The sequence below is a fragment of the Bombyx mori genome, chromosome 1 (assembly GCF_030269925.1).
Source record: "Bombyx mori chromosome 1, ASM3026992v2".
In the NCBI taxonomy this organism is placed as follows: Eukaryota; Metazoa; Arthropoda; class Insecta; order Lepidoptera; family Bombycidae; genus Bombyx; species Bombyx mori.
The window spans coordinates 2,586,410-2,612,096 of NC_085107.1; the positions used below are offsets into that span (position 1 = coordinate 2,586,410).

The 25,687-nt window shown below is 35.7% G+C and overlaps 1 protein-coding gene across 2 annotated transcripts; it reads left to right on the top strand.

Moving 5' to 3' along the window:
* The first annotated feature begins 459 nt into the window (after positions 1-459).
* LOC105841890 (uncharacterized) lies at positions 460-25,637 on the top strand. Of its 2 annotated transcripts, XM_038014241.2 has the most exons (11): positions 460-864; positions 5,742-5,861; positions 6,501-6,718; positions 11,579-11,787; positions 13,038-13,152; positions 14,481-14,695; positions 16,404-16,596; positions 19,195-19,281; positions 21,353-21,466; positions 21,922-22,113; positions 22,643-25,637. In XM_038014241.2, the coding sequence occupies exons 1-11, from the start codon at positions 787-789 to the stop codon at positions 22,650-22,652; spliced, it is 1,551 nt and encodes a 516-aa protein (XP_037870169.1). In that variant the 5' UTR covers positions 460-786; the 3' UTR covers positions 22,653-25,637. The 2 variants fall into 2 exon arrangements, with proteins under 2 accessions (XP_037870169.1, XP_037870175.1); XM_038014247.2 differs by lacking the exon at positions 19,195-19,281 and having other exon boundaries at positions 500-864.
* Positions 25,638-25,687: the final 50 nt, after the last annotated feature.

Sequence of the window (25,687 nt, forward strand, 5' to 3'; positions counted from 1 at the left end):
GGCGTATAGCACCTTTGATTGCCGTTATGGCTTGAACCACGGTTAAAGAAGAAGATTTTAGAAAAGGGCTAAGGAAATACCACAAACGCAAATTAAAGCTCAGGCTTTTTCAAAACTAAATAATGGTTGAAGGGAAAAGGAAAAACTGATTTGCAGATATAATCACGTACACATACGTGATCTGTAGATTTCTTGGTTAAAGGCAGTGGCTTGGTTTCGGGGAATAGGAATGCATTCCACTCTATCAGTTTATATGATAGTACATTGGAAAAGAAGCGATTACCTGGTGTCACGCTGAAAATGATAATTTAATATTACATTCAAGCAACTATGTTGAACAGTGTCATATTAAAATACTTCTAGGAAAGGTCAAACTTGCACTTGTACTTGTACTTGTTGTACCTAATGCTTTAAGCATTTTTTAATAATCTATGGCAGGTCGGTATTGATTTCTTGCTAGTATTATTAAGCGACTAAATGAAATAGTACCACGAATGAAACGATAACATAGTAAATATTATGAATTTGTACTACGTCCGTGTGGTGTGTATTTATATTCTTCGGGTTTCTTGTTTCATCAAAACAACGAAAACAAACCTACAGATTTCCAAATGGATCATAAAAAATAAATAATTCACGGGTTGTTTTTAATAAACATATATGCTGATTGTCGTGTTATAATACCATGTATCTTCCATACGTTGCCAATTATTAAGATAGCAAGATTTTCCTCAGCAATTTCTGTGATACTCATGTCATATCTGTGAGTCTTGTATAGGTCAAATTATGGAGGAGAACAAATCTAAACACAAGACTCTGCAGAATGCTGCTCATCATATCGCGTTAGACTGCATACAACCACAGGTGAATATGTTTTAATAGACTAATAAATACATTAAATGTAAAGCATTTACTAACTTGTTAATTACTAATTGTTCTAAAGTTAGCTTAAGTTCTCACATATTTTCTATACCTATTCGCTGGTAGCCTAGGAGGCTAGACCAGCTACGCGCGGACGGGTAGGTGAGCACATGGGCTCAGAGAGAGAGAGTTTGTTAATACTAGCCCTGGAAAGAGCAGTGCTTCGCAGAATCTGCTACTGGATTGGAATCACGACCCACTGAGGAGGTCCGGCAACAAATTCAGTGGGCTATGTCTATGGTTAGTTTGCATGTCGAACTCGAGTTTGACGATGACATTGATTGGTGCCATAGGGGTCTAAAACCACCGAGAGTAAATCTGAGGGATCCATCAAGACATGTTTCAGGCGAGGGTGGCTTTGCCCCGTCGCTATCGGATAAGGTTCTCAAATGAAATCAAATTTAACAAAGAAACAATATTATTAGCAAAAATGGCCTCTTTTACTGTTTTAAAAATACTAGGTACTTAATGTGACCAAATATAATTAACTGATCCTTCAAATCTTAACCAATATTTGCTATTAATTGAACAAGTCTTATATTCTTATCTTAGACCCTAACCTACATTATGATTCTCTATTAAGCTTATCTTAACAGTCTATTTATATATATATTTATTCTATCAGTCTATTTATATATTTATATATATACATGTTTCTATTTACACATATTGTAATGGCTCATGAATTAGAAAATGTAATCTTAACTGAGTGAGGGTGACCTCCTGTTCTGCTGCATATTAAATAGTTCTAAGAGACATGAGGTTTTAGGTCTCCACTGTAGGAAAGGCTGTTATATCCATCTATCAGGAACACTTGACAATTGCGGCAGAAATATACAAGTTGGTGGATCTTATCCAGATAGGCTCATATATGTCCTATCACCAATTATGTATAACCCAAACAATAAGCCCACACATATTGTCTATCTCTGCCACAAATCAGTCATCTGATCTGGCTTGAAAGCTGGGACAGCTATTATAAAATATTGATGTTTTGTGGTGGGTTTTGGTATTCAGTATTATAAATTGCACATCAAGAAATGGTAGCTGTTAATTATTTTTGCAATCAAGAATTTAAGGGCAGAGAACATTGAATTGAGTAATTTTAAAATGAATAAAATAATAAAGTATAACTAAAAAAAACTAAAAAAATATTTAGTTATAGATTAATATACTGTGAGCTATCTTGAACAACTACCAATACTATTTGGTATGTTTGTAGTTGTAAGCTATAGTCCTGATTGTCATCAATGGGACTTCAATCTCATATTTCAGGTAGGTCATGAGCTATCAAATAAAAATAACCTTCTTTCTAATATTGTACTTAAGTAAATTAAGATTATAGGTAAATGATATTTGAGGATACTTTGATATAATAAATATAAATAAACTAGCTGACCCGGCAGACTTTGTAGTGCCTCAATCGATAAATAAAAGACCTAAACTTTAGTATAAAATAAACTTAAAACAAACAAACAAAAGGAATCTGTCCAAGGGGGGGGGGGTCATCAAAGGAAAAAAAACCTTTAAACGTTGTCTGGACTTCCGCAAATAATTCAAGACCAAAATTAGTCAAATCGGTCCAGTAGTTCTCGAGTTTTAGCGAGACTAACGAACATCTATTAATTTTTATATATATAAATAATAAGTGGGAACAAATCACATACAGTTATCTGTCCCCAAATTAATATTCGTTGTATTTTGAGTACCAGAGACTGATATATACATACGTAACATAAAATATATATTATGTATATATATATAGATAATAAACACCCAGACTAAAACAAATCAGTTCCTCACATGAATGTTTGGGCGATGTGAGAGTTGAACCCATGACTATCTGCACGAGCGGGGTGCTAACAACTGCACCACTGATTCAGTCGATTTTTATTCTGAGATTATTTTCTGATATATTTTTCTGATATAGGCCTCCTATTGATTATACCAATTTTTTTTTCTATTTTGTACTATTTTACACCAGCTAAAATCATCTTCTTATAGTCACTGTTGTTTTACTGTATCAATTTATATAATAAAATTACAGATATAAATACATTTTTGTACATATTTTATAATGCCTTTTTCCATTACCACGAATGTTTTTAGTTAATTTTTAATTTCAATTAAAATCAGTTTATATCTCTGATTAGCCTCCATTTCCAAACAGTTGGTCAAAAATATTTTTAGCAATTCGGCATTTTGAAAATAAACCAGGTTTGTGTGTCTGTGGTGTATCCTGTGGTTAAAAAGTTGACTGGTTATATTTTTATAACTTTAGTTTATTTATAGATCAATCATGAATTTTAATAATAACTAGCAAAAAAGATAGTTAAATATGTTTGTCTAACTAAGAAAATTAGTAATAGTTTTAGTTGATGTAGAGCTAAGTAAACTACATAATAATAAATATATTAAAATATAATTTTAATTGTTCCCGTGCAATACCCTGCTTAGCATTGTTCAGCTCATCTATTAAAACATCAGATAACCAAAGGTTGGAAACTCACGAAATCACCTTTCCAATTTGAACCTGAATGAAATCTGAACTGTAATTATCTCAAATGTATTTTAGTAATACATATGTGCGACAAATTTTAGGGTATGATTTGTTGAAAGGATTGCTTTTAAATTAATTATGGGCGAGAAGCCGATAGATACCTCGAGAACAACGAAAAAACATAAATTCGTATGAAAGCCTTTTTTTCTTTTTTCCAAAAATAGATTACAAATTGTGATATTTCGAAGAGAAATTTAGGAAAAGCAAAAACAATAGATTGTCCGTGCGATGGACGGATTAAGTCAAGTCGGCAGTATGCGGTTGTTTACATGAGTGTATCGTGCTCCCCACAAACCGGGAGAAGTGGCGATTACCCGTGAGGCGTATAACATCTATCTGGCCACAATGCAATGATACAGCATGATCACCAACCGCTCTGACAAGAGTGATACGAAAAAGAAACAATAGGAAAAAACAAATCCGTTAAAAAAAATGTATTTGTGTTTCTTGCTTTCTTTAATCATTAAAATCCAGAGTTATTTGCTCAGACTCGAAGAATCCACAAGAGACGCGATAATTCGTTCAAGGGGAGTTAGCCCATCAAATTAACTTCGAACGCATATTTTGAAAATATCTCCGACATCCAAATGTACTGTACCGATACCGCATTCATGGAAGAAGTTGAATTTTCATTACCGGTAGTTATTAAGTTAAGCCAGTTAGAAAAATACGTAATTTAGAGAATTTTTGAGAGAAAAGATGTTTTACACCATAGAAATATGAAGACGCGATCGGCGCTACACTCATTTCGTATTTGTTCCTTGATGAATGCGTTCTTAAAGCAGTTAGCATTAAAAAGTAAGCCAATAATTAACGGATAACAAAATCTCACTTGAAAAAAACAAAAGTCTTATTTATTTTGTACCTACATATTTTTTATTTATTCGTAACTAAACTAGGGTTTTTTTTTCGAAGAATTTGTTATTGCATCGTAAACAAAGACGTTATGAAAATCATATTTTAATGTATTTATTAATAAAAATAAAGGTAACATTAAATTTATTTAAACATATAGGAGTCTAATTTATTTTTTATTTATGATATTTTTATGTGATATATTTTTAAATATATTATTATATAATATATATTATGTATTAATTATGTAATCATCGTAAACGAGGTCACAAGTTGACCTGTTAAACTGGGCTATTTTTGCCACTCCCGGATGGCTAGGACACGGGATAGATGCACTTCGAGCGGGTACGAAGGGGGGTTCGATCGATTTTAGGCTTTAGTTGCCCGCGTCTGCAGTTCTCTTCCGGCGTCCGGTGTTGTTCCCATAAATCAAGTCACCATGCATCATCAATTTGGACAATACAGATATAATAATGTGAGATAATATTTTCTTAATATACATGTTTTAGCAAGTTAATAAATTTCGATGAGACTATTTAAAGATTTGATCCTTGTAGTTCTTGAAAAGCGGTATTGCATTATACTAAACTGTTGCATTTTATTTATCGTACTCGACTGGATGTCAAGCGTAATGGCGCTGAAGTATTTGTGTTAGTTCTATATTAAATAAGTTGTTTCGCCCGCGATTCTCTGTATAATTGATTACAATTGATTCAGATTTGGATCGAAGTTTTTCATTTTATTATTCGTAACACAAAAAAGAGGCTCTGCTGGAGATAGTTACCTTTTTTCTTTAATAATAAATAAATTTAAACGTAATGAATGTAATATTTTGTTTAGATGTTTGCTCGATGTTAATAAAATAAAATAAAATAATTGTTAGAATAAAATTGCACGATGTTGTTTATTGTATTTCGTTTAAAATGTAATATTACATTAATTTTAAACATGCAGCGCTTCGCAGCGGTCAATGCCTCCATAGTCGCCGGTAAAGTAAAAATAACGATTGTCTTCTAGAGCATTACAGCCAAGTAAGAAAAGAAGTAAGTCAAGTAAGAAAGAAGAAACTAAATTACAATTGATTTGATAACACCGCAATGGTGTTCGGTATAATAATGGGCTTTGTTTTTTTGTACTAGTGTGCTATCCTTTTGGTTCGAAACTTCATGTTGACATGTTTTCAGAAATGTTTTTGGTAACCGGTTAATTCCGTATTTGACGTGACGTGAGCTCGTTTAAGATCGATTAAAGAGAAGATGCATTACTGACATTAGCGGAATTAATGCAGTCAAAATGTGGTCCGTACAAGATGCACATGCAGATGTAGTGTGTAATGTTAATTTCGCTCGCACGGTTGTTCACAGTCTTGTTTGTCCGCCATGTCTGTACCGTTCGGAATGAACAGACGACGCACGGGTCACCTTACCATGTACACCCTTATCCCTCGCCAGTCAGGCTGCAGCACGCCTTCCAGGCCCAGAGCAGTCCGAAACTGTTCCATCCTAAAGGGCTCAAACCTCATCTGGTAAGTTAACTTTAATATTTTTTTAGTTTTTTTTTTATTGTGTGGACGAGCTCACAGCCCACCTGGCGTTAAGTGGTTACTGGAGCCCATAGACATCTACAACGTAAATGCGCCATACACCCTTCAAACGGAAACGCATTACTGCTTCATGGCAGAAATAGGCGGGGCGGTGTTACCTATCCGTGCGGACTCACAAGAGGTCCTACCACCAGTAATTATGCAAATTATAATTTTGCGGGTTTGATTTTTATTACACGTTGTTATTCCGTCAATCGTGAAATTTTGTTAAGTACGTATTTCATTACAAAAATTGGTACCTGCCTGCGGGATTCGAACACCGGTGCATTGCTACATACGAATGCACCGGACGTCTTATCCTTTTGGCCACAACGACGACAAGTGGATTAAGTTTGAGAAAATTGTATTGCGTTTGTCTTGTTATTGTTATAATGTGTCTTTAGCACCACTTCAATATCTTCTTTGATTTAAATTGCAGTAGACCGCGGCTTGGCTCTCCCCAGGATTTCTAACGGCCACGAGAGACCGTCAAGTGAACCATGTGCCTAGGTTCTTCAACAATAGAAAAAAAAATCTGTTAATGTAATCAAACCTAAAATATAAACTGGCTTTTATGTACAGGACGCTCGTACTTTTGCTACGCCGCAAGAGAGTCCAGTGCTGGGCAGGGCTTTGTGCCTCACACCGAGAGGCAGCCCGATACCAGGCCGGGTGTCTCATCTGAACGAGAAGTTTCAAGACTCTTTGACGCTCAACTCTGACACGGACTCTTTGGTGGCCAAGATCAGCGCCATGTTCCCGACCGTTAGCGAGACGCACATCAAGATCTTGCTGAAGAAGTAAGCTGTTTTGTTTCAATCCTTGCATAGTGTGAATTAGTTCGTACTTATTTATGGCGTCTATTCATTTAACACATCCTGGCTTCTAGATTGCTTACATAAATGTGGTTTGTTATTTACTCTTCTATTAGCGGGAAATTTTCACTAAAAATAAATAAGTCAATAACATTATTTTATAATTTAAACACTCATAATGTTTTGGTAGTGTACAGTGTTATAATTTTAACAGCAAACGAAGAAAAAGAAGCTAAGCACTAGGTGATACTAGTTATAATAATTTACAAAGATATTTGTTAATGTTATGTTAGACTTTTTTTTATTAAGGGATTTTATGACCTGGTAACGAAGACCTTTAGGTCATGTCTTATTTTAATTTATATTCTTATTTTTATGAAAAATGATAAGATAGAGCGAAATGAAATGAAATGAAGATGATTAATTTAAGAAATTAATCAACTGGGATGAAATTAAATATAGTGAGATGAGATGATACGGGATGAAATATAATCTCAGTAAAATAGTGGTCATTTACTGACATATTTTCAGTGTACTTTTTGGAGGATCCCGAGAAGTTACGTCCAACGGCTTTGTCTAATTTTCCCACATTTGTGCACTTTCACAGATATTAAACAGTTAATAAACCACCGTTATTACACATTTAAACCTGAAGAAACACTTAATAGACAAATCACACAACTTCACTACTCGCGTTCCCGTCAAAAAGTCCATATGTTAGACTTCAAATTGGCGCGTGAATCTTGTCGACTGACATCTAGTGACACCTGACACCTGCGCATTCGGGAATTCCGATCGCGCCCGAAGACGCCCGAGTGCGACTTTATGTGCTAGTGTTGCACGCTACACATACAATGATGTTCACGGTTTTTATTATTATTGGTCCCTCATTAGTTTAAATTCGACTATAATAATTTTAACTTTTAAGTTTGAGCATTATTATTGGTTCTATTGTCAAAGACTTAAAATACTTCTTTGATCACAGTTTTCGCCAAGACTACACTATAGACAAATAATATTAAAGACAAACAATGTTAATCTATTCTCAATTTGACCACAGACTTTAACGATAAACAAAAGAGTATATATGCGCGTGTGTGTGTGTGTGTCAAATCGAATGGTAAACAATCGACGTCGCCCTGAACACGTCATTACGGATCCTCCCGATCCATTAATGGTACTTTTAGGTACCTCAAGCACCGGTCATCGTCCTCGCCGAACCCGTCCCTTGCGCGACGAGTAGATTAACTTATAGACACAGCCCACTGGTTTCTCGCCGGAGGTTCTCAGTGGGTCGCGTTTCCGATCCGGTGGAAGATTTTGCGAAGGACTGCTTTTGCTAGGGCCAGTGTTACCAACACTTCCGGTTTGAGCCCCGTGAGCTTATCTACACCATATGGTGAAGCTGAAATGGCTTCTCAAGGCCATCAGCATAGGTAGGAAAGAAATAAAATAAGTATGGGATTTTTTATACTCCTCTGACGGCGCAATTATACGGCGTATAAAGGGGTACAAAGTTCTTGTTTCACGTATTAATATATAGATTACCTTATATTGTTCTCTATAACATTTGTGTTTATGACAAAATTTATAATGTTGCGAGTAATCATGCCTTCTGTTGCAAAAAGAAACATCCAAGAAGAGAACAAACTTGAGAACACAATACCTTTGAATCAATGTCTTTGTTTAGGGCACGTTTCTTTGGCCTTTCAACGTGTATTTGATTTATTCTTGTAAAATACGGAATCGCACATTTAACGAGATGATAGAAAATAAAACGAAATGAACATAATTTCTGCATTATGCTCAACTCGGGGAATCTTCCCTTAATAATAAGCTTCGCTGCTCAAAAGTACCCTCGTTATTCTTCAAATTCTGGAGATACTCAAGACCATCAAGCGAGATGAGCACGTTGAATAAAACAAATTTTGTAAACGATTCAATAGTAATACTCAAATGAATATCCCAGCTCCGTAAATGCAATATACGTATATGTTGGCGATTCGCCAGGGTATTTACACATAAGATCTATTACAATGAAAATACAATACAATTCTATAAAACGTTAACATTACTTGTTTATTACAAAAAGCTACGTCTTAAGCCTTCGTCAAACAGAACGCGTAATTAGCGCTCGTCAGAGCGCTAAACTGACGCCGCGCTATGACGCCGAGATGTGTTGTACTACTATGGTAACATACCGTCAACAGAGCCCCAGCGCTATAAGTACGCAGCGCTCTGTCGCGGCGTTAGGACGCTTTGACGTCAGGAGTTATAATTTTTTACAAATTTTATTTTAGCGTCCGAGTGAATGTGTATTAAAATACTAGATAATGCCCGAAAAAATGATATAAATAGTTAGAAAATATCCATGCTTATACAATGCCACATCTGAATCACTCGATTTCTTAATACTTTTAAAATTTCACACTGCTATCGAAAGGCACTATGATTTGGTGAATGCGTTGCGTCAAGGAGCGTTAGACTCATCTAGTCAATTTGAAGAGCGCGACGTTAAGCACGCGGCGCTAAGTACGCGTTCTGTTTGACGAAGGCTTTAGTTTTTACACAATTAGCCATTTTTTGATTGTTATAGCAACTACAACTTTTTTTATACAAACAAATGTAATTACTGCGAAACAATTTACAAATTATATTATAGCTTAATATTCGCAATACTAGTACAAATTTTAGTGATTTTACATGACTCTGACATTAACTTATTTTACATAAATTACTTTTGACTAATATAAACTAACATTATTATTATCCAGCCTAATAATAGCCAATTACATGATTTGTATAACAATTACAATACTTAATCAAATTATTAATGTTAATTATAATATAAATTTTTGTTAATATATAATTATTAATTGAATTAATTATAGTCATTTGTGTATTTAAACAATAATATACACATTAAACATATTTTATTCTGAACATTTTCACATACAAAACAATGTCTACTAAATGTTAATTAACATAGAATAACACTTTCACCTTGCTAATAATTTTTTAAGGGATTTTATGACCTGGTAACTAAGACCTTTAGGTCAAGTCTTATTTTAATTATTAACTTATATTTTTATGAAAAATGATAATATGGAGTGAAATGAAATGAAATGAAATGATGAGGTGATATGGGATGAAATATAATCTCAGTAAAATGGTGGTCATTTACTGAGACTTTTTCAATGGACTTTTTGAAGGATCCCGAGAAGTTTGTTCAGCGGCTTTGTTTGATTTTCCCTCATTTGTGCACTTTCACAGATACTAAACAGCCAATAAACCACCACTAATACACATTTAAACCTGAAAAAACACTAAATAGACAACAAAAAAAACACAATTTCACGCGAGGAGCGTTCCCGCGAAAAAGTCCTTGCTAATAATAAATAAATATTTTAATAGAATAAACTATGTATAAGCTAAACTATATATATATATATATCATGTTAATTATTGCCAATAGTGGCGTATGCGTCCATATACTCAGTCTGGCCATAAATACTGTTACAATTAAAAATAAAAAAATAATCTATTGCCAATAACATTTATTACTTTTACAGTGTTAGTTTAGTACATAAATATAAAACAATTTAAAGTCTAAAAAGTTTATTCGAAGTGGTCTCCATTGGCTGCAATACAATCCTTTAAACGTTGAGGCCAGTTATCAATAGAAGCACGCACTCTTTCCATGGGAAAATTTTTTACTGCCAATCGTACGGATTGTTTTAGGGACTCCAAATTATCATGGCGTTTAGAGCAAGCCGTACTCTCTAAAACTGACCATAAGTCATAATCCAGCGGATTAAGATCAGGGCTAGACGACGGCCAGTCTTCAGCTCTGATGAAGTTCGAAACGTTCCTTTCCAACCAAGACTGCGTAGACCGAGCTTTATGACCTGGCACCGAGTCTTGCTGGAAGGACCATTCTTGATTATTGAACATGGTGTTGTTAAGGGGCTTCACTACCTTCTCAAGAATGGTATCTTGTTTGCGTACCGCTTCAGTAGTTGTTTTGATTTTACCAACCTATTCTCTTTTAAATTATCAGTTAAGAAATGATCAGTACGTCTCTTATAGGCTGCAAGTCCTAAGTCATCTTTTAAAATACGCGACATGGTTTTAGGTCCTATCTTCATCTCCCGAGATGAAATCTTTTGCTTTCGGACAGGATTTCTTCGAATTCTTTCCCTTACTGCTTTGACCACCTTTTTCGTACGAACACTACGTGGACGGCCAGATCTTTTTCGGTCACAAACAAAGGTCTCATTGCACCTATAGCCCGGTACACAAACATTTTACTAATACCAAGCGTATGGAGAGTTTTAAAAATTGCATTTGGCTCCATACCTACTTTGTGTAATGCAATCACAGCGATTCGGTTCTCTCTATTACCCCACTCCATTTTAATATCGCAAAATATTGTACAATGTATTGGTACCAAAATGAGAAAACTCAATGAGCAATCATATAAAAATGACAGATTCCAAATTCAAATGTAATATTTTGTTTATTTTTAATTATAACAGTATTTATGGCCAGACTAAGTATACATTGCTGATATAAAATATGTTATTTGTGTTACCGTATTAATCGTAAAAACCTATTAATATCGCTTGCTTACCTGGATGATATATTACATGTTGTATATACATAATGGGGCGCCCCCTGGCTAGGTGGTGCGATGGACCTCCGAATGGTGGCCGGTAAGAAGTGGATGAGGAGAGCCGTAGACCGGGCTCAGTGGTGTGGATTGGGAGAGGCCTATGTCCAGCAGTAGACGACTGTGGGCTGTTGATGATGATGATATACATAATATAAATTTGCCGATTCCAGATACTACAATCGCGAAGCTGTCGTGATCAGCGCTCTGCAAGTCGAGAAGCACCCCCTTGTGACCCCGGGGCCGCACGCTCTGTCCCCGCCGGGGGCCCGACTACAGCGGAACGCAACCAGCCTTTGTAACGCGATGCAGTTCGCCAAGGGCATATCCGGCTCGCTCCACGGCTCGAGTCATTATACGCCGATGACGGGGACGCCGCAGGGTGAGTATGAGCCTGTAATTGATTTCTTCAGGGAAAAATAACGTTTTTTTTATTTTATTTTTATTTATTGCCCTTGTAGGCAGACGAGTATACGGCCCACCTGATGGTGAGTGGTTACCGTCGCTCATGGACTTCAGCAATGCCAGGGGCAGAGCCAAGCCGCTGCCTACCGCTTAATACTCTCCATAAGCCTCGTTTGAAGAAGGACATGTCATAGCGGGAAACACCGTGGAGGGGAGCTCATTCCATAGCCGGATGGTGCGTGGCAAAAAAGATCTCTGGAAACGCACTGTGGATGACCGCAGTGGCTCCAGGTAGTATGGATGAACTCTACTCCGGTGGCGGGCGGTGCGGTGGTAAAAACGAGATGCCGGTATCATCTCGAATAATTCCTCAGAGCACTCCCCATGGAACATACGGTACAAAATACAGAGGGAACCGAAGTCCCTGCGCAGACCCAAAGGTTCAAAACGATCTGTGAGAATGGGATTATCGACAATTCGAACGGCCCGCCTCTGTATGGAGTCAAATCGAAGAAGCTGGTATTTGGGAGCCCCGGCCCAGAGATGGGAGCAGTACTCCACGCGAGGCCGGACTTGTGCTTTATAAAGCAAAAGTCTTTGTCCAGGCGTGAAGTACCGCTTCGCTCTGTTGAGGACTCCCAGCATTTTGGACGCCAACTTGGCTTTGCCTTCCAAATGACTCCGAAACTGGACGTCGCTCGAAATGTCGACCCCAAGTATCCCGATACTCTTGGAAGGTTGCAGGGATACTCCTTGGAATTGCGGCGCCATGACAAAGGGGTCCTTCTTGGCAGTGAACGCGCAAACTTGTGTCTTTAACGGTGTTTCAGTAACATGTTAATATGGTAGAGGGATCTTGTGGGGCCTCACGGGTAGCTGACCCCACCCTGCCTATTTCTGCCGTGAAGCAGTAATGCGTTTCTGTTTGAAGGGCGGGCCAGCCTTTGTACTGTCAAAACTGAGATTTAGAACTCATGTCTCGAGGTGCGTGGCGGTGTTTACGTTGTTGATGTCTATGGGCTCTGTTGACCTCTTAACACCAGTTGGACTGTGAGTTAGTAAACTCATCTAAGCTATAGTAATAAAAAAACCGACTATGTCCTCGAGGCAGTGTGTGTTATTAGTTTCATAAAAGGTAAACATAGCTTGAAAACTGCAAACTACAGAAACCAAAACTAAAAGCTTAATTGTTTTTTTTTATCAATTTGCTATCGATAATATCGACAGGTTCACCGTCCCTTCTTCGCCCAGGATCTGGCGCATCAAGCTACTATGGAACCGCGAGAAACTTCGATAGGGAGAGTCAACCCGCGCGTCACCCCTCTCCGAAGATGAAGCTTAAGTATGAAAAAACGAATTATATATACATAATAAAATAAAAATATGTTTATCGGGTCATAATGAAATATGGTACAGTCGTGTGAGTGGTTCCAAGAGATCAATGTTTCGCTGTCGATTTTCGCAGTGGCCGTTACTAGATGTCGCTAATTCTAAAACGCCCACCTAAGAAAACTTATGTAGAATACTTTTGTTTGTTTTTTAAACGTATTAAAAAGAATAGTGTTTAAAAGAATGAAAGTAGGATGATCGTATTGTTTAAATATTTATACGGGAAAGTGGATAGTAAGACTAATTTTACATTAATTTTTTTTTTTTTTTTTTTTTTTTTTATTGCCCTTGTAGGCAGACGAGCATACGGCCCACCTGATGGTGAGTGGTTACCGTTGCCCATGGACTTCAGCAATGCCAGGGGCAGAACCAAGCCGCTGCCTACCGCTTAATACTCTCCACAAGCCTCGTTTGAAGAAGGACATGTCATAGCGCTCGGGAAACACCGTGGAGGGGAGCTCATTCCATAGCCGGATGGTACGTGGCAAAAAAGATCTCTGGAAACGCACTGTTAAGATCTCACGCGGGTCGGTACCACGTTTCTGATTGCGTTTACTGCAAAGTAATTGTGAACTTGAATTTATGTGAACACGTTAAAGTCTCCGTGTATATCAATTGTTATAAACGTTTGACTTCACGACCAAGAATTAAATAAATAATCACAATAAAGAAAATAATGTAATAAATAATGTACATAAAATGTATTACATTACATTATTTAATAATAAAAATAGTCTTATCACATTTTCATTATATCGACGGGTTAATGTTATGTTAATGATGTTAATATATAGTTGTGTATTTATAAATAATTAATTTATTTCCTGAAATTATTTTTGGCCGCCTGGTGGTTGTCTGGAAGAGACTGCCCATTGTACTTTTTAATACGCTTTTATTAGCTTCAGACGTATGTATGTTAGTATGTAACGGAATCTTTGAACATGATTTTGACCATGATGAACATGATTTCGGATTAACTCGAAATTTGGTATTATTCTTATTAAGGACCGATGACAATTCAATATTAAAAACAACTGAAAAAATTGAAATTCTACTAAAAATGAAAAATAACTAATAGTTTAAAAAAACTAACGAAATACGCTTTTATAGAAAATCCAACTAAAAAATAGAAAATAAATTGTAGTAAATTTGAATTAAAAATAGTCTAAGAAAAAATAATTTTATTGTAAAAAGAGCGTGGATTTTATTGTAAAAAAAGTGTTTTGCATTTGTGTGAGTTTTTTTTTTGTACAATAAAGCTTCTATATGGTTTAATGTTAGATACCTGAAGAGCGTGTTCCCGAAAGCGGACGAGACCATCATCATCGACGTACTCGCCAACAAAGATAATAATGTCCAGAAGGCCAGCGAGGAGCTGATCGGGCTGGGCTACGTCAAGAAAGACATCTCAGCCCAGCAGAAGAAGAAAGATATCCCAACACCGCAGCCGATCAAGAAAGTGGTCATCATGAAGACAAACGAAGAGAAGCAACTCTGTAAGTGAACTAGTCGAATATGTTATGTAAATCGTATCGAATACTTGATAATATTTTAATACTACCTAATACGTATTAGTACTCTAGTATAATAGATAGATGAAGGTCCAAGACGGAAAAAAATATTAGCCTCCAAACCTTGTAAATTTTTTTTAAACTTTTAAATTATAGAAAATCTATAAATGCACATCAAAAATAATCGTTGACTAAAAAGGAGATGAAATATTAAAGATTTTGTAAAGGAAATCAATTTGTAACTCAACTCCGATGTAATACATATTTTTTTTCATTGCAAATATCACAAGATGTCGCTGTGTATCATGAATTTAGGGCCAAAAGTAAAATTATATGTCAATAAACAAATAAATAGGTTTAGTTTGTAAATTATAGTATTCGTTTCCCGTAGTATGGATATTATATGACGTCATTGCTATCGTATTTCCTAAAAGAGGGGTCGGCAACCTCTTTGTCTTTAAGGGCGCAATACTAAATTTGAAATACACCGAGGGCGCCTATTTTACAGATAGTCAACAGGTATCAATAGGCATTAAAAAATGTTTATAACTTTATTTTGTTGGTGTCATACATAGGGTGCGTTCCACTAAGCGCCCACAACGATCAAAATACTCCTTTAGTCGTTCCACATAACGACCGCGATCGTTGTGGTCGCGGCGAAAACGTCACTTATGACGTCATGACTTACGCTCACGTGAAGCCCACGACGACCCATCTAAAAAGGTGGGTCGAAGTGATCGTTGAGAAAATTAGCGGCGTTTTCAAAATTCAAAGCATCAAAAATGGCGACCGTTAAGCTTACTTTATTTTATGCGGAAAGAGATACTATCTGGAGCATTATTGCGACCTCTTAGCAAATATCCAAGTGCCGAAAAGCCGCCGAAAAGACATTTTAATTACATTTGAACGTAAATTAATTAAATACACCACTAATATTAAATATAAAAGATTAAATTATAAATGTTTTCAATATGAATCGATTTAAACAATAATTAAATAAGTTTATTTTCAAGGCTTACAGATTATAACCTAACCTCTTAAAGCTTTTTATTAACTCGCCGTTTGTATTATTTACCTCCACGCTCAAAACGCTCTATAAATCCATTCCACTTGAGTTTACGACAGTAACGCTCACAAGCAAGTGGAACGGGAAAAATTGCGGTCGTGAGCGTGATCGTTGTGAACGCTTAGTGGAACGCACCCATAATGACACATATAATTCAGTGTGAAACTTGGGTGTCCATATTTTCAGCTTATTTCTTATAATTGGGGATATATTTAGAGGTCACAGTCCTTAAACAATTATCTAAATGTGATTCATTAAACTTTGTTCGGTATTGAAAGAAAATAATGATTTCGGATTACTGGGTAGTTTTAAATGAACGGTCTACGCGTGGTCTATTCGGAATACGATCACACACTAACAAAAAATACGTGCGTGTCATTAGATACGCTCAAGGTTAGCAAACTGCTAATCTATGCATAATACTAAACTCAACTGACTACTTGCTGTATATCGCCGTTTGACAAGAGTAAGTAAGTCGCTCTGGCTCTCATACATTTACATTAGTCCAGCGAGAGCGCATTAAAATCGATCGGGGGCGTCGCGTTGCCGACCCCTGCCCTAAAATATAGTTTAGGACGAGATATACAATGAGAATGCCTCATAAATCGTATGTATCTCCCGCTGTAGTGAAAAGGCAGTTCGAGTTGAAGTATCCCTGGATCCCTGAGCGCTTAATTATTATCGCGCTCGAGAGCGTCGACTTCAACGAGGATAGAGCTCACCACATACTGTCCACCGTGTCCAAGGAAGAGGCCACTCATCAGGCGAGGGCTCCCGAAGTGCAGATGCCGCGTCGATTCGTACCGGACACAAGACGAGAGTGAGTGTACAAGGAAATGTCATACTTAGTATTACCTACACTAGTATACCAGTTCTGAAAGTTTTTTTTTTTTTATGAAGTTATACTTCTTTAGGCGCGTTATGAAAAATTGATGACAGTGAAATTTTACGATGCGACACAAAATTAACAGAATGAATTTGCCCACTAAATCGCTCATTACATACGACCGACGTAACTTGGCGAGTCTGAATATAGCCGCAGGTGAACTTTCCGAACCGTACCGAGAATTACCGAATTTATACGATGTCAAGAAAAGGGATGTCCTATATGCGTGTTTGAGGATGTTGTTTAATCGATTTTTTACATAAGTACACGCACCCTTTTTTTTTATCTTCAAAAGTAAATTTGAAATTCGTAGTATGAATGAAGTTGTACTGGGTGATGATCACATATATTGAAATGTGAACAAAATTTGATTAAACAAACAAATAATCAAACTAGACGAAAATTTTAATGTCATTGATTTGGAGTCACATATAGATACGTATTGTTGTAAATATTTTTAATACAAAAATTTGTATTTAATACAGTTTTAAAAATAAATGCACTCTACAGTTTTAGGGCCCGTTCTAAATAACTAAATAACTCTTTTCAGAATAGTACGAAACGAAATTAATATATCAATCGATTTGGCTTTGAATTAGCCAAGCCGAAATATTTCATTGTTATCTCAACGTTCGTCTATTAAATAGATTCTTGTTCACTTTCAGAACTGGTTGTGTTTGTGTATGTTTTGAGTATGTTTTGACTATGATATTTGGATGTGTGCGTCAGCGGAAACTTAACAGAGCTTACCGCAAATCATGTGTCGTTTTTATATTGAAACACCAACGCTCATACATATATGTAAGTCAAATATTAATAATGTCACGCCCCTAAATAAATATTTCGTGGCATCCCATGGTTTTCTGTAAATAACTTTATTGCTTTTAATCCGGATTGACCTACGGTTACTGCTAAATAAACGTCACGTTTCAAATTCAAAATAATTTCTAAGGAAAAAAAACTTCAGAGGCGTCAAGGGACACCCGGATGGAACGAAGTTCCTTTCGATTAATTAGTGAAGGAATTTTTTTTTTAAGTTATAAAAATAAATTACGGCATTATGAAGAAAAAAAAAACAATACTATGAACTAAATTACTATTGTTGAAACGCTATCTCGAGAAACTGTACTCATTACGCGGACCAATCGGATACGAGCAATGTCACGCGATAAGCGCCTACACGTTGATTGGTCAGAATGACGGATCTAAAAAGTGTCGTGACAACTTTTCGTAAGATTTTTTTCCGTCTAGCCCCCTTTCACAACGCGCGATAAGGAACTTCGTTCCAATATTATGATTTGCTGGAAAAAAAAAATATAACACACACCCTAAATTGTACACTATCCCTAATAAATTATTTGGTCCAATTGCTTTTTAGCTTATCGTTTAGTGTTGTGGATACGTCGGTATCGATGATCACGTACTAACACTACGAATTATTAATATTAAATTTTAAATCTCTACGAACTGAGTGACATACCTACTAGGGGTGAAATGCTATTTAGTTCAAGCGACATTTTACTTAATACGCGACATTTATCTTTGTAATTAAAGGTGCGTTTTATTTGGTATTATTAGCATCGACAGTACGATGTTTTTAATTGAACTTCAGTTAAGTTTACTCCATTCAAATTTATTATAAAAAAAAGAACATAATATTCCTAACCTAAAAGTACAATATTCTCCATTCAAATATCTGAATAATTGTTTTGTTCTCCGATAAAATTGCAAAAACGTCGCTTAAACCAAATAGAGAGAAGTTCAATTAAAAACATCGTACTGTCGATGCTAATAATACCAAATAAAACGCACCTTTAATTACAAAGATAAATGTCGCGTATTAAGTAAAATGTCGCTTAAACCAAATAGACTTTCACATTTCGATATAATTATCAAAATCATACACATTAAAATAAATTGAGACCATATTTAAGAAATACTTACTGATATATTCACAACACTAATACACATCACGGTTGTTTTGAACAGTGGTCGATGAGGTCGTTGTTGACACGGTACAATTCAATAATCGCAGAATCTCAAACGCTCCACAGTCAGTATCAATAACGCCTGTCAAACTTTATCAACATAATACATAAAATAGAATACCATAACAATAATTATACGATAGCTTACGATTGTGAGCGTTGTATTAAAGCAGCGGTCGGGGAACCGGGGTAAATTACCCCAAATGGGGTAAAATGAAACTTTTGTGAGCAAAAAGTATATATTGAAGTGAAACTTCTTTAGAATCGTTGTTATTTCAAATTCGATGAAACTAAAAAAAAAATTTTTTTTTAATTATCATGGGGTCTATAATATGAAAAATGCTAAAAAGAATCGATTTCGTTTTTTTTTGTTCTTCGCCATGGGCTAATATCAACTTAAATAAAAATATTTTGGGATAATAATTAAAAAAGTTCCCCGACCGCTGTATCAGAGCGAGCTAATATAAGCTATGTAACTATAAAAACAAATGACAAGACCTCATAGGCCATTAAGCTATCATCACTCATGCATTCCGTAAATCAGTTCGAGTGTGGTCTTCGATTACGAGCCGAGTCAACCGGCGCCCGTGCAGGCCTCACGACGTCTCAAGATATGGACCGAGAAACTTAAGTATGTTCCGCTCTCTGTGTGTGTGTGTGTGCATGCGCGTGCGATTCTGGATCTCAATGTTATACGTATAGATTGATGTACATATCGTCCCTTAATCAAAGTCACGTTTGGACAGTACGCATCTTTTAGAGTCTCTCTAGGTCGTAGTCAGACGTGTTAAAACGTTAACAGCCTAAAATACGAAATGCTTATAGTCATTTTTTTTTATTGTGGCTCGCACGGTTTGTGTATTTGCGACTACTAGTGTGGAAAGGGTAGGGAAACTAGTTTTATTTAGGAATCAATTGAAGGTTCGATATTTGGGAAGTATATGTAATAGGATTAGTGCTTATAGTCTATATATAGTTAGTGTAGTTCGCAATATTTGTGTTGTGGTGGAATATAGGGAACGTCATAAGCAAGCAACGTTTTAAGCGGGTCAATAAAAGTTTTTGATTTTGTTTTTAAATTACGTTTTTTTAAGCGAACGTATAATTAGATGTTGTCGAATTGAGCACGTGTTAAACACACATCGTATATTGGTTTACAGTAGGAAGAAAAATAGAGATGTGCTTATTGTTTAGTTATAACTATACGCATACCCAATCCTGCAGACCGAATGGTAAACAGTCGGCGTCATCCTAAACACGTCATTTCGGATCCTTCCGATCCACTAACGGTGCTTTTAGGTGCCCCAAGCACCGGTCATCGTTCTCGTCGAACCCGTCGCTTGCGTTCGGCGAGTAAACTGACCCATATACACAGCCCACTCCGTATACACACCCATATACACAGCCCTCACACGTACCGATCCGCGTGAAGCTGGAATAGCCTTTTAGAGTACCAGAGAATAGGCCGGATAAAAAAAACAACTTATGTATTGGTAGTTAATGAATAATTCTGACTTCAATGCTACATCTACAGAATTTTTTTTGGAATCGGTGGAACAATTTCGTTGTTTTGTTAGAACGAACAAGAATAAAAAAAAGGTCTACTTGTGCCATACCTCGAAGCCATATTTAAAGGTCGTACAATACCAGTGCTGATATGCAAATATAAAAATAATATATAAGATAATTCAATTTGTCAAACTCGTTTGTCGTTTTAATAAATATTATGATATTTAGATACCGTATTCATTGTGCGTCGTTTATTATAAATTAGTTATTTAGAAAAATTTATAAAATAATGTATGTATGTGTAATTTATGAGATTAATGTAATAATAATAGTGTGATTTTCTAAAACTGAATGCATGTAAAAAAATTATCATAACACCACATTATATAGCTTAGTTTGAGCGCTGATTATTATTATTTTAGCATATTATACAATATTTTTCACATGATACAAACCTTGCTTGTTGTTACTTTTGCGTTTTCTCCCTTTTTTTGTTTTTAGTTTTGTTAATTTTAAAAGAATATTTAAATGATTTTAACCTTGCAATAGAAATTGAATTATCAAATTCAATTTTGTAAATATCAATTTACACAATTGAATTTTATGTTTATAAAATTGAATTATGTAGATAAATGTTTTGCGTTATACATTAGGATAAATCCTTTAATTAAATTAGATAAATGTAAGGATAAATCGTAGGAACTTTTTAAACGAATTCCTAACCTTTTTAATGTATCGAACTTAACACATATTGTGTTCATTGGATCAACTAACGAATGGATAACCATCACCATAGCTTAATATTGAATGCATGCAATTATTGATTTTTTTTTTATCTGTTGGCTTCATTCTTTATACGAACGTGGAGTACCTGTAAAAGGTGTTTATTTTTAAAAAAATAATTATTGTTAGTATATATTGATCAAATATTGGAATTTTGCTTTAATGACGTAATGCAACAATTTTCCTATTTATTTTATTATTACTTGAATTTTTTTTTAATTTACTTTAAGAAATTTATTTGACCAAAGTTTTTGTTTTTTTTTGTTTTGGCCGGAACATGTTGTATTGGAGGTTAAAACGACTTAATGAAATTTGCGCGTTAACAGAGAAGTTTTTTCTTTTTTTTTTATAATTGGGAATAAATGTTTTTTATTGTCGTGTTTTTTTTAAATGAAATGATTGTGTTGCAGGCCAATACTGAAGACTAATAACGGAGCCGAGACTAAATACAAGTCGCCGTATTGTTCGCAAGCAAATGGGCCCAATCCAACGCTGCGCCGTGGTCCCAGAGAGAGTCTTTTGCTGTACGTTTGTAATGAAATAATTTTAACCGTATATGATAGTGTGGCCATCATACAACACTAGCTAGGTATTTGACAGATGCGAAAGATCTTCCTTCCGTCGTCAAATATACAACCGAGCGATATTGCTCGGTAGACCGACGGTCCGAATGTTGTTGTTCGGAACTTGTATATGTGCAAGCTTATCTTGAAAATGTCGTAAGCGAGATTCAGGCATCTGTCAAATGGTATCTAGTGTTGTATGATGGCTACCGCCACAATAGTTTTTATTGCTAAGATGAATGAGTGAAGCTACCCACCTGCTCACTTGGTGTTTAGTGATCACCAGAGTCCATAGACATCTACGACGTAAATGCGCCACCCACCTTGAGATAGAAGTTCTAAGGTCTCAAGTATAGTTATAGTTATATAGATATACATTCTTCAATCGATTTTCATATGTTAACGTGCTTCGACAGCGAGGATTACATGCCCTGGAATGGCCCCAACCCAGAGTATCGCGCTGGTAATGCAGTGCGCGTCGAGGGTCCGGAGTACCGTGACGTCACCCAGCAGACCCTGGCCCGCGGACCTTCGGGAACAGCCAACGGGCCGGCCGGCCTGGCCAGGGGATCCATGTATCAGAAGAGCAACAAGAAAACCACTAAAATGTATGTATCCCGGGTCTAGATATTCAATATAGAAGACAATCCTGCTTGGGATATTGAACTTTTTTTTATTGCCCTTGTAGACCAATGAGCATACGGCCCACCTGATGGTAAATGGTGACCGTCGCCTATGGACGTCAGCAATGCGAGGGGCGGAACCAAGCCACTGCCCATCATAAACTTAACAAGCTAACTGGTGGTAGGACGTCTTGTAAGTCCGCACGCGTGGGTGCCACCACCATGCCTGTTTCTGCCGTGAAGCAGTAATGCGTTTCGGTTTGAAGGGTGGGGCAGCCGTTGTAACTATACTGAGGCCTTAGAACTTATATGTCAAGGAGGGTGGCGCATTTACGTCGTAGATGTCTATGGGCTCCAGTAACCATTTAACACCAAGTGGGCTGTGAGATCGTTCACCCATATAAGCAATTTTTTTTTTTTCTGAAATACTTACCAACCAAGAGCGCTCTAACATATAATATTATCAACGATGGAAACGGGCTGTAATTTAACCTTATTATTAATTATTTTTCAGTGTCATTTAAATCGGGATGGCGCTCTGCTCAAGAATTCAATTATCAATTATTTTGTATTGATTAGTGATTTAGTATGATCTCTCAGTATTATAATAAAGAAATGGCTTTTTCTATATATGTAAAGGGTGAGCTCAATCGAGTCGCGAAGCCTTCCATTCGATGGACAAACAAACGACGAAGCCATTTCCAGTATATATATATATTTATCAAATCTGATTATTTTTCGATAAATATTTTAGCGTTTATGTACTAGTGCGTTCTATTGTTAGTTAGTTTAAAACGTTAGTGGTTAGTTATGCGTATCAAACGTGCCGTTAACGATTATTGTTTGTCTGAAAGGACGCTTCGATCTCATTTTAATTAATAAGCAATTTTTTTTTTTTTTGTAGTTGGTCTGGCTGAATTACGCCAACGAGTTTTTAATACGTAACGCAACATTGAATAGGAGACATTTAGCCTAGAATGTTTTGGGTTACAACTTTGACTCCTAGTTGAATCATTCACGAATTAGGTCCGACGTCCCGTGTCATTTAGTAGAATTCTAAAAGTCAATCACTCAATAGGACTTTTAGTTCCCAAATTCCGTCTCAATCTAGTCGATAATTATACTGTTGTAAACGATTATTGAACTTTTTAATGTTGTCTTTTTTTTATATATCATTCAAATCGAACGATTTACTTGCGAGTAAATTTTTAAAATTATTTGAATCGAATTCGGATCAACTTCCAGTACAAATTTTAATGTAGCTATCGATTTCGATTATAAATTTAAAGTTTATGTTCATCGTGTCCACCCAGTTTGTTTAACATTATTTTTAAAATATAATGATATTATTCATGCACGTTCAAAATTTAAAGGTAGATCTATTATTTGTAGAGACCTTCCTACATCGAATTTTACGTACAGGTAGAGAGTAGGTCGACGGTAGGGATGTACTTATAGCATCGCAGAAATTTCTGGGAAATTAATTTATTCTCTTTCGTTTTAATTTCGGTGATCAGTAAAATATTGCACACCAAATACGTAACTGATTAACGAATAAGTTTCTGCTTCAAACCTTAAAGCGAATAAGTGTTTGTAGCGGGCAGCCATCTTAGAACGCAAGATATTTGACAGTTATCTGAATGTTGCCAATGACATTTTTAACTATATACAAGTTCCGACCAATAACATTAGGATGGTCCTAAACATACTCTGACGAGTTTGATGTGAAACTTAGCCCATACATCAGCCTGCTGAGTTTCTCACCGGATCTTCTCAGCGGGTCGCGATTTCCATCCGGTGGTAGATTCATTCGCGAAGCAGCTGCCCTTGCGCTGTTAGCAAATCCCATACTTCCTGGTTGAGCTCGTGCTCGCCCACATGTCCCGGTGAAACTAGAAAAGCCATCGGGGCTTCGTAAAAGCTCCTTCCAAAAAAAAAACATGGACAGTCGTTCTACCGAGCTATCACCCGCTCGGTGTAAGATCTTCCTTTTATCGTTACTCTCTAATATTTATAAGAGAAACATTCTAAAACTAGTGCTGTGCATCGCGATGTCGATATCAATTCCCTAAATAACGAAGACACCGTATCTTTTGTGGATTCATGAAGTTTTTCTAAACCATTATGTTAAACGAAGTATGCTTCCTTCCAGGCTTCCTTTTATCTTATAGTAAATTAGTTTATTAGTGCTAAGAATAAATGATTCGATTATTGATTCATTATTAACTCATCGATTTTTACAAAATCAAAATTATCGAGATATTTTAATGATTGGATGTTTGTGTTTACTGGGTTCATGTGTAACCGAGTGTGACTGACTGGCTCCCATTTGCCGCCATTTATCTAAAATAATTAGTGATCTTCTTCGAAGTCTCAGAGCTACGTTCAACCCATAAATGTCGATTTTTAGAAGGCGATAAGAAACATTATATACACATATTACAAGTTAAATAAATAAACAATAGGTTTTCATGTTGTTATAGTTTAGGTGTTTGGTAAAGAAAGTAACTTTTCAATCTTTGATAATCGATTTTATTTGATAGCATTTATGATTCCGGTTGATGAAATTTTTGCTAAACATTTTAAGAGTATATTAGAATTTTGTAGATTTTCGTCGACTTATATTAATAGAAAATGACTCGATTGTACAATAATAATAATAATATATTAATCACACGAACTTAATCATTTTCGACTCGAGCAAAATTTATTTGATTTTATCGTTCCACGATTTGGACTTCGTTTCTTTAAAAAAAATGTTTCGGATTAAAAAAAATATTGTTTCCAAGTCACCTATTTTGACTTCAAGTTTAACTTTACAATCTGAATTGTGATTAAATAAGTAAATTGTACACGAACAAATGAAAACATAGCACTGCCTGATCAAAAATAAAAATAGCACTAAGTTAGTTTTAAGGAGATATTTTGTCGTCGTGAATTTTGACGTTCGTAACTTAAGCTTCTCGGGATTCATACGAACGGATTATTATCCGTATAGTATTAATATTAAATAGGAGCGGTTCTAGATTTCGGTGTCGTTGTTTGATTAACAGGAAATCATATTTGTGTAGTAAATTAATAGAATTTAGTAGTGTTATACATGTTTTATTCAGTTTAAATGTCCTGTTTGTTATAATGACATGATCGGGCTCTCATTGCCATAATTAAAAAAGTTTTTTATAGTGACGATGAACGGAAATCGATTATAATTCTATATCGATTCAATCAATTCTGTTTTCATTTACAAATATATTTTTTCGTGTTAAATCGATAAACTGAGAAAGGTTTTGATAATTAAAGGTGTTGTCATCCGTACTATACGTATACTTTCCGCTTCCTATTGTAGTATAAATTAGTTTGGAATTCGTGCAATATTTTATTATGTCTTTAGTTGATAAAATGTTAGTCTAAACTGTCCTATTTAGTATCGATTAGTTGATAAATTATAGGCTTCGATCATTCCATATTTTTGTGAGAATTGTCTTAATAAAATTATTTGTTTATTTTCATTGAAGAGTTTCATTTGTAGTTAATTAATTTGTAATCACATTTTTTCGAT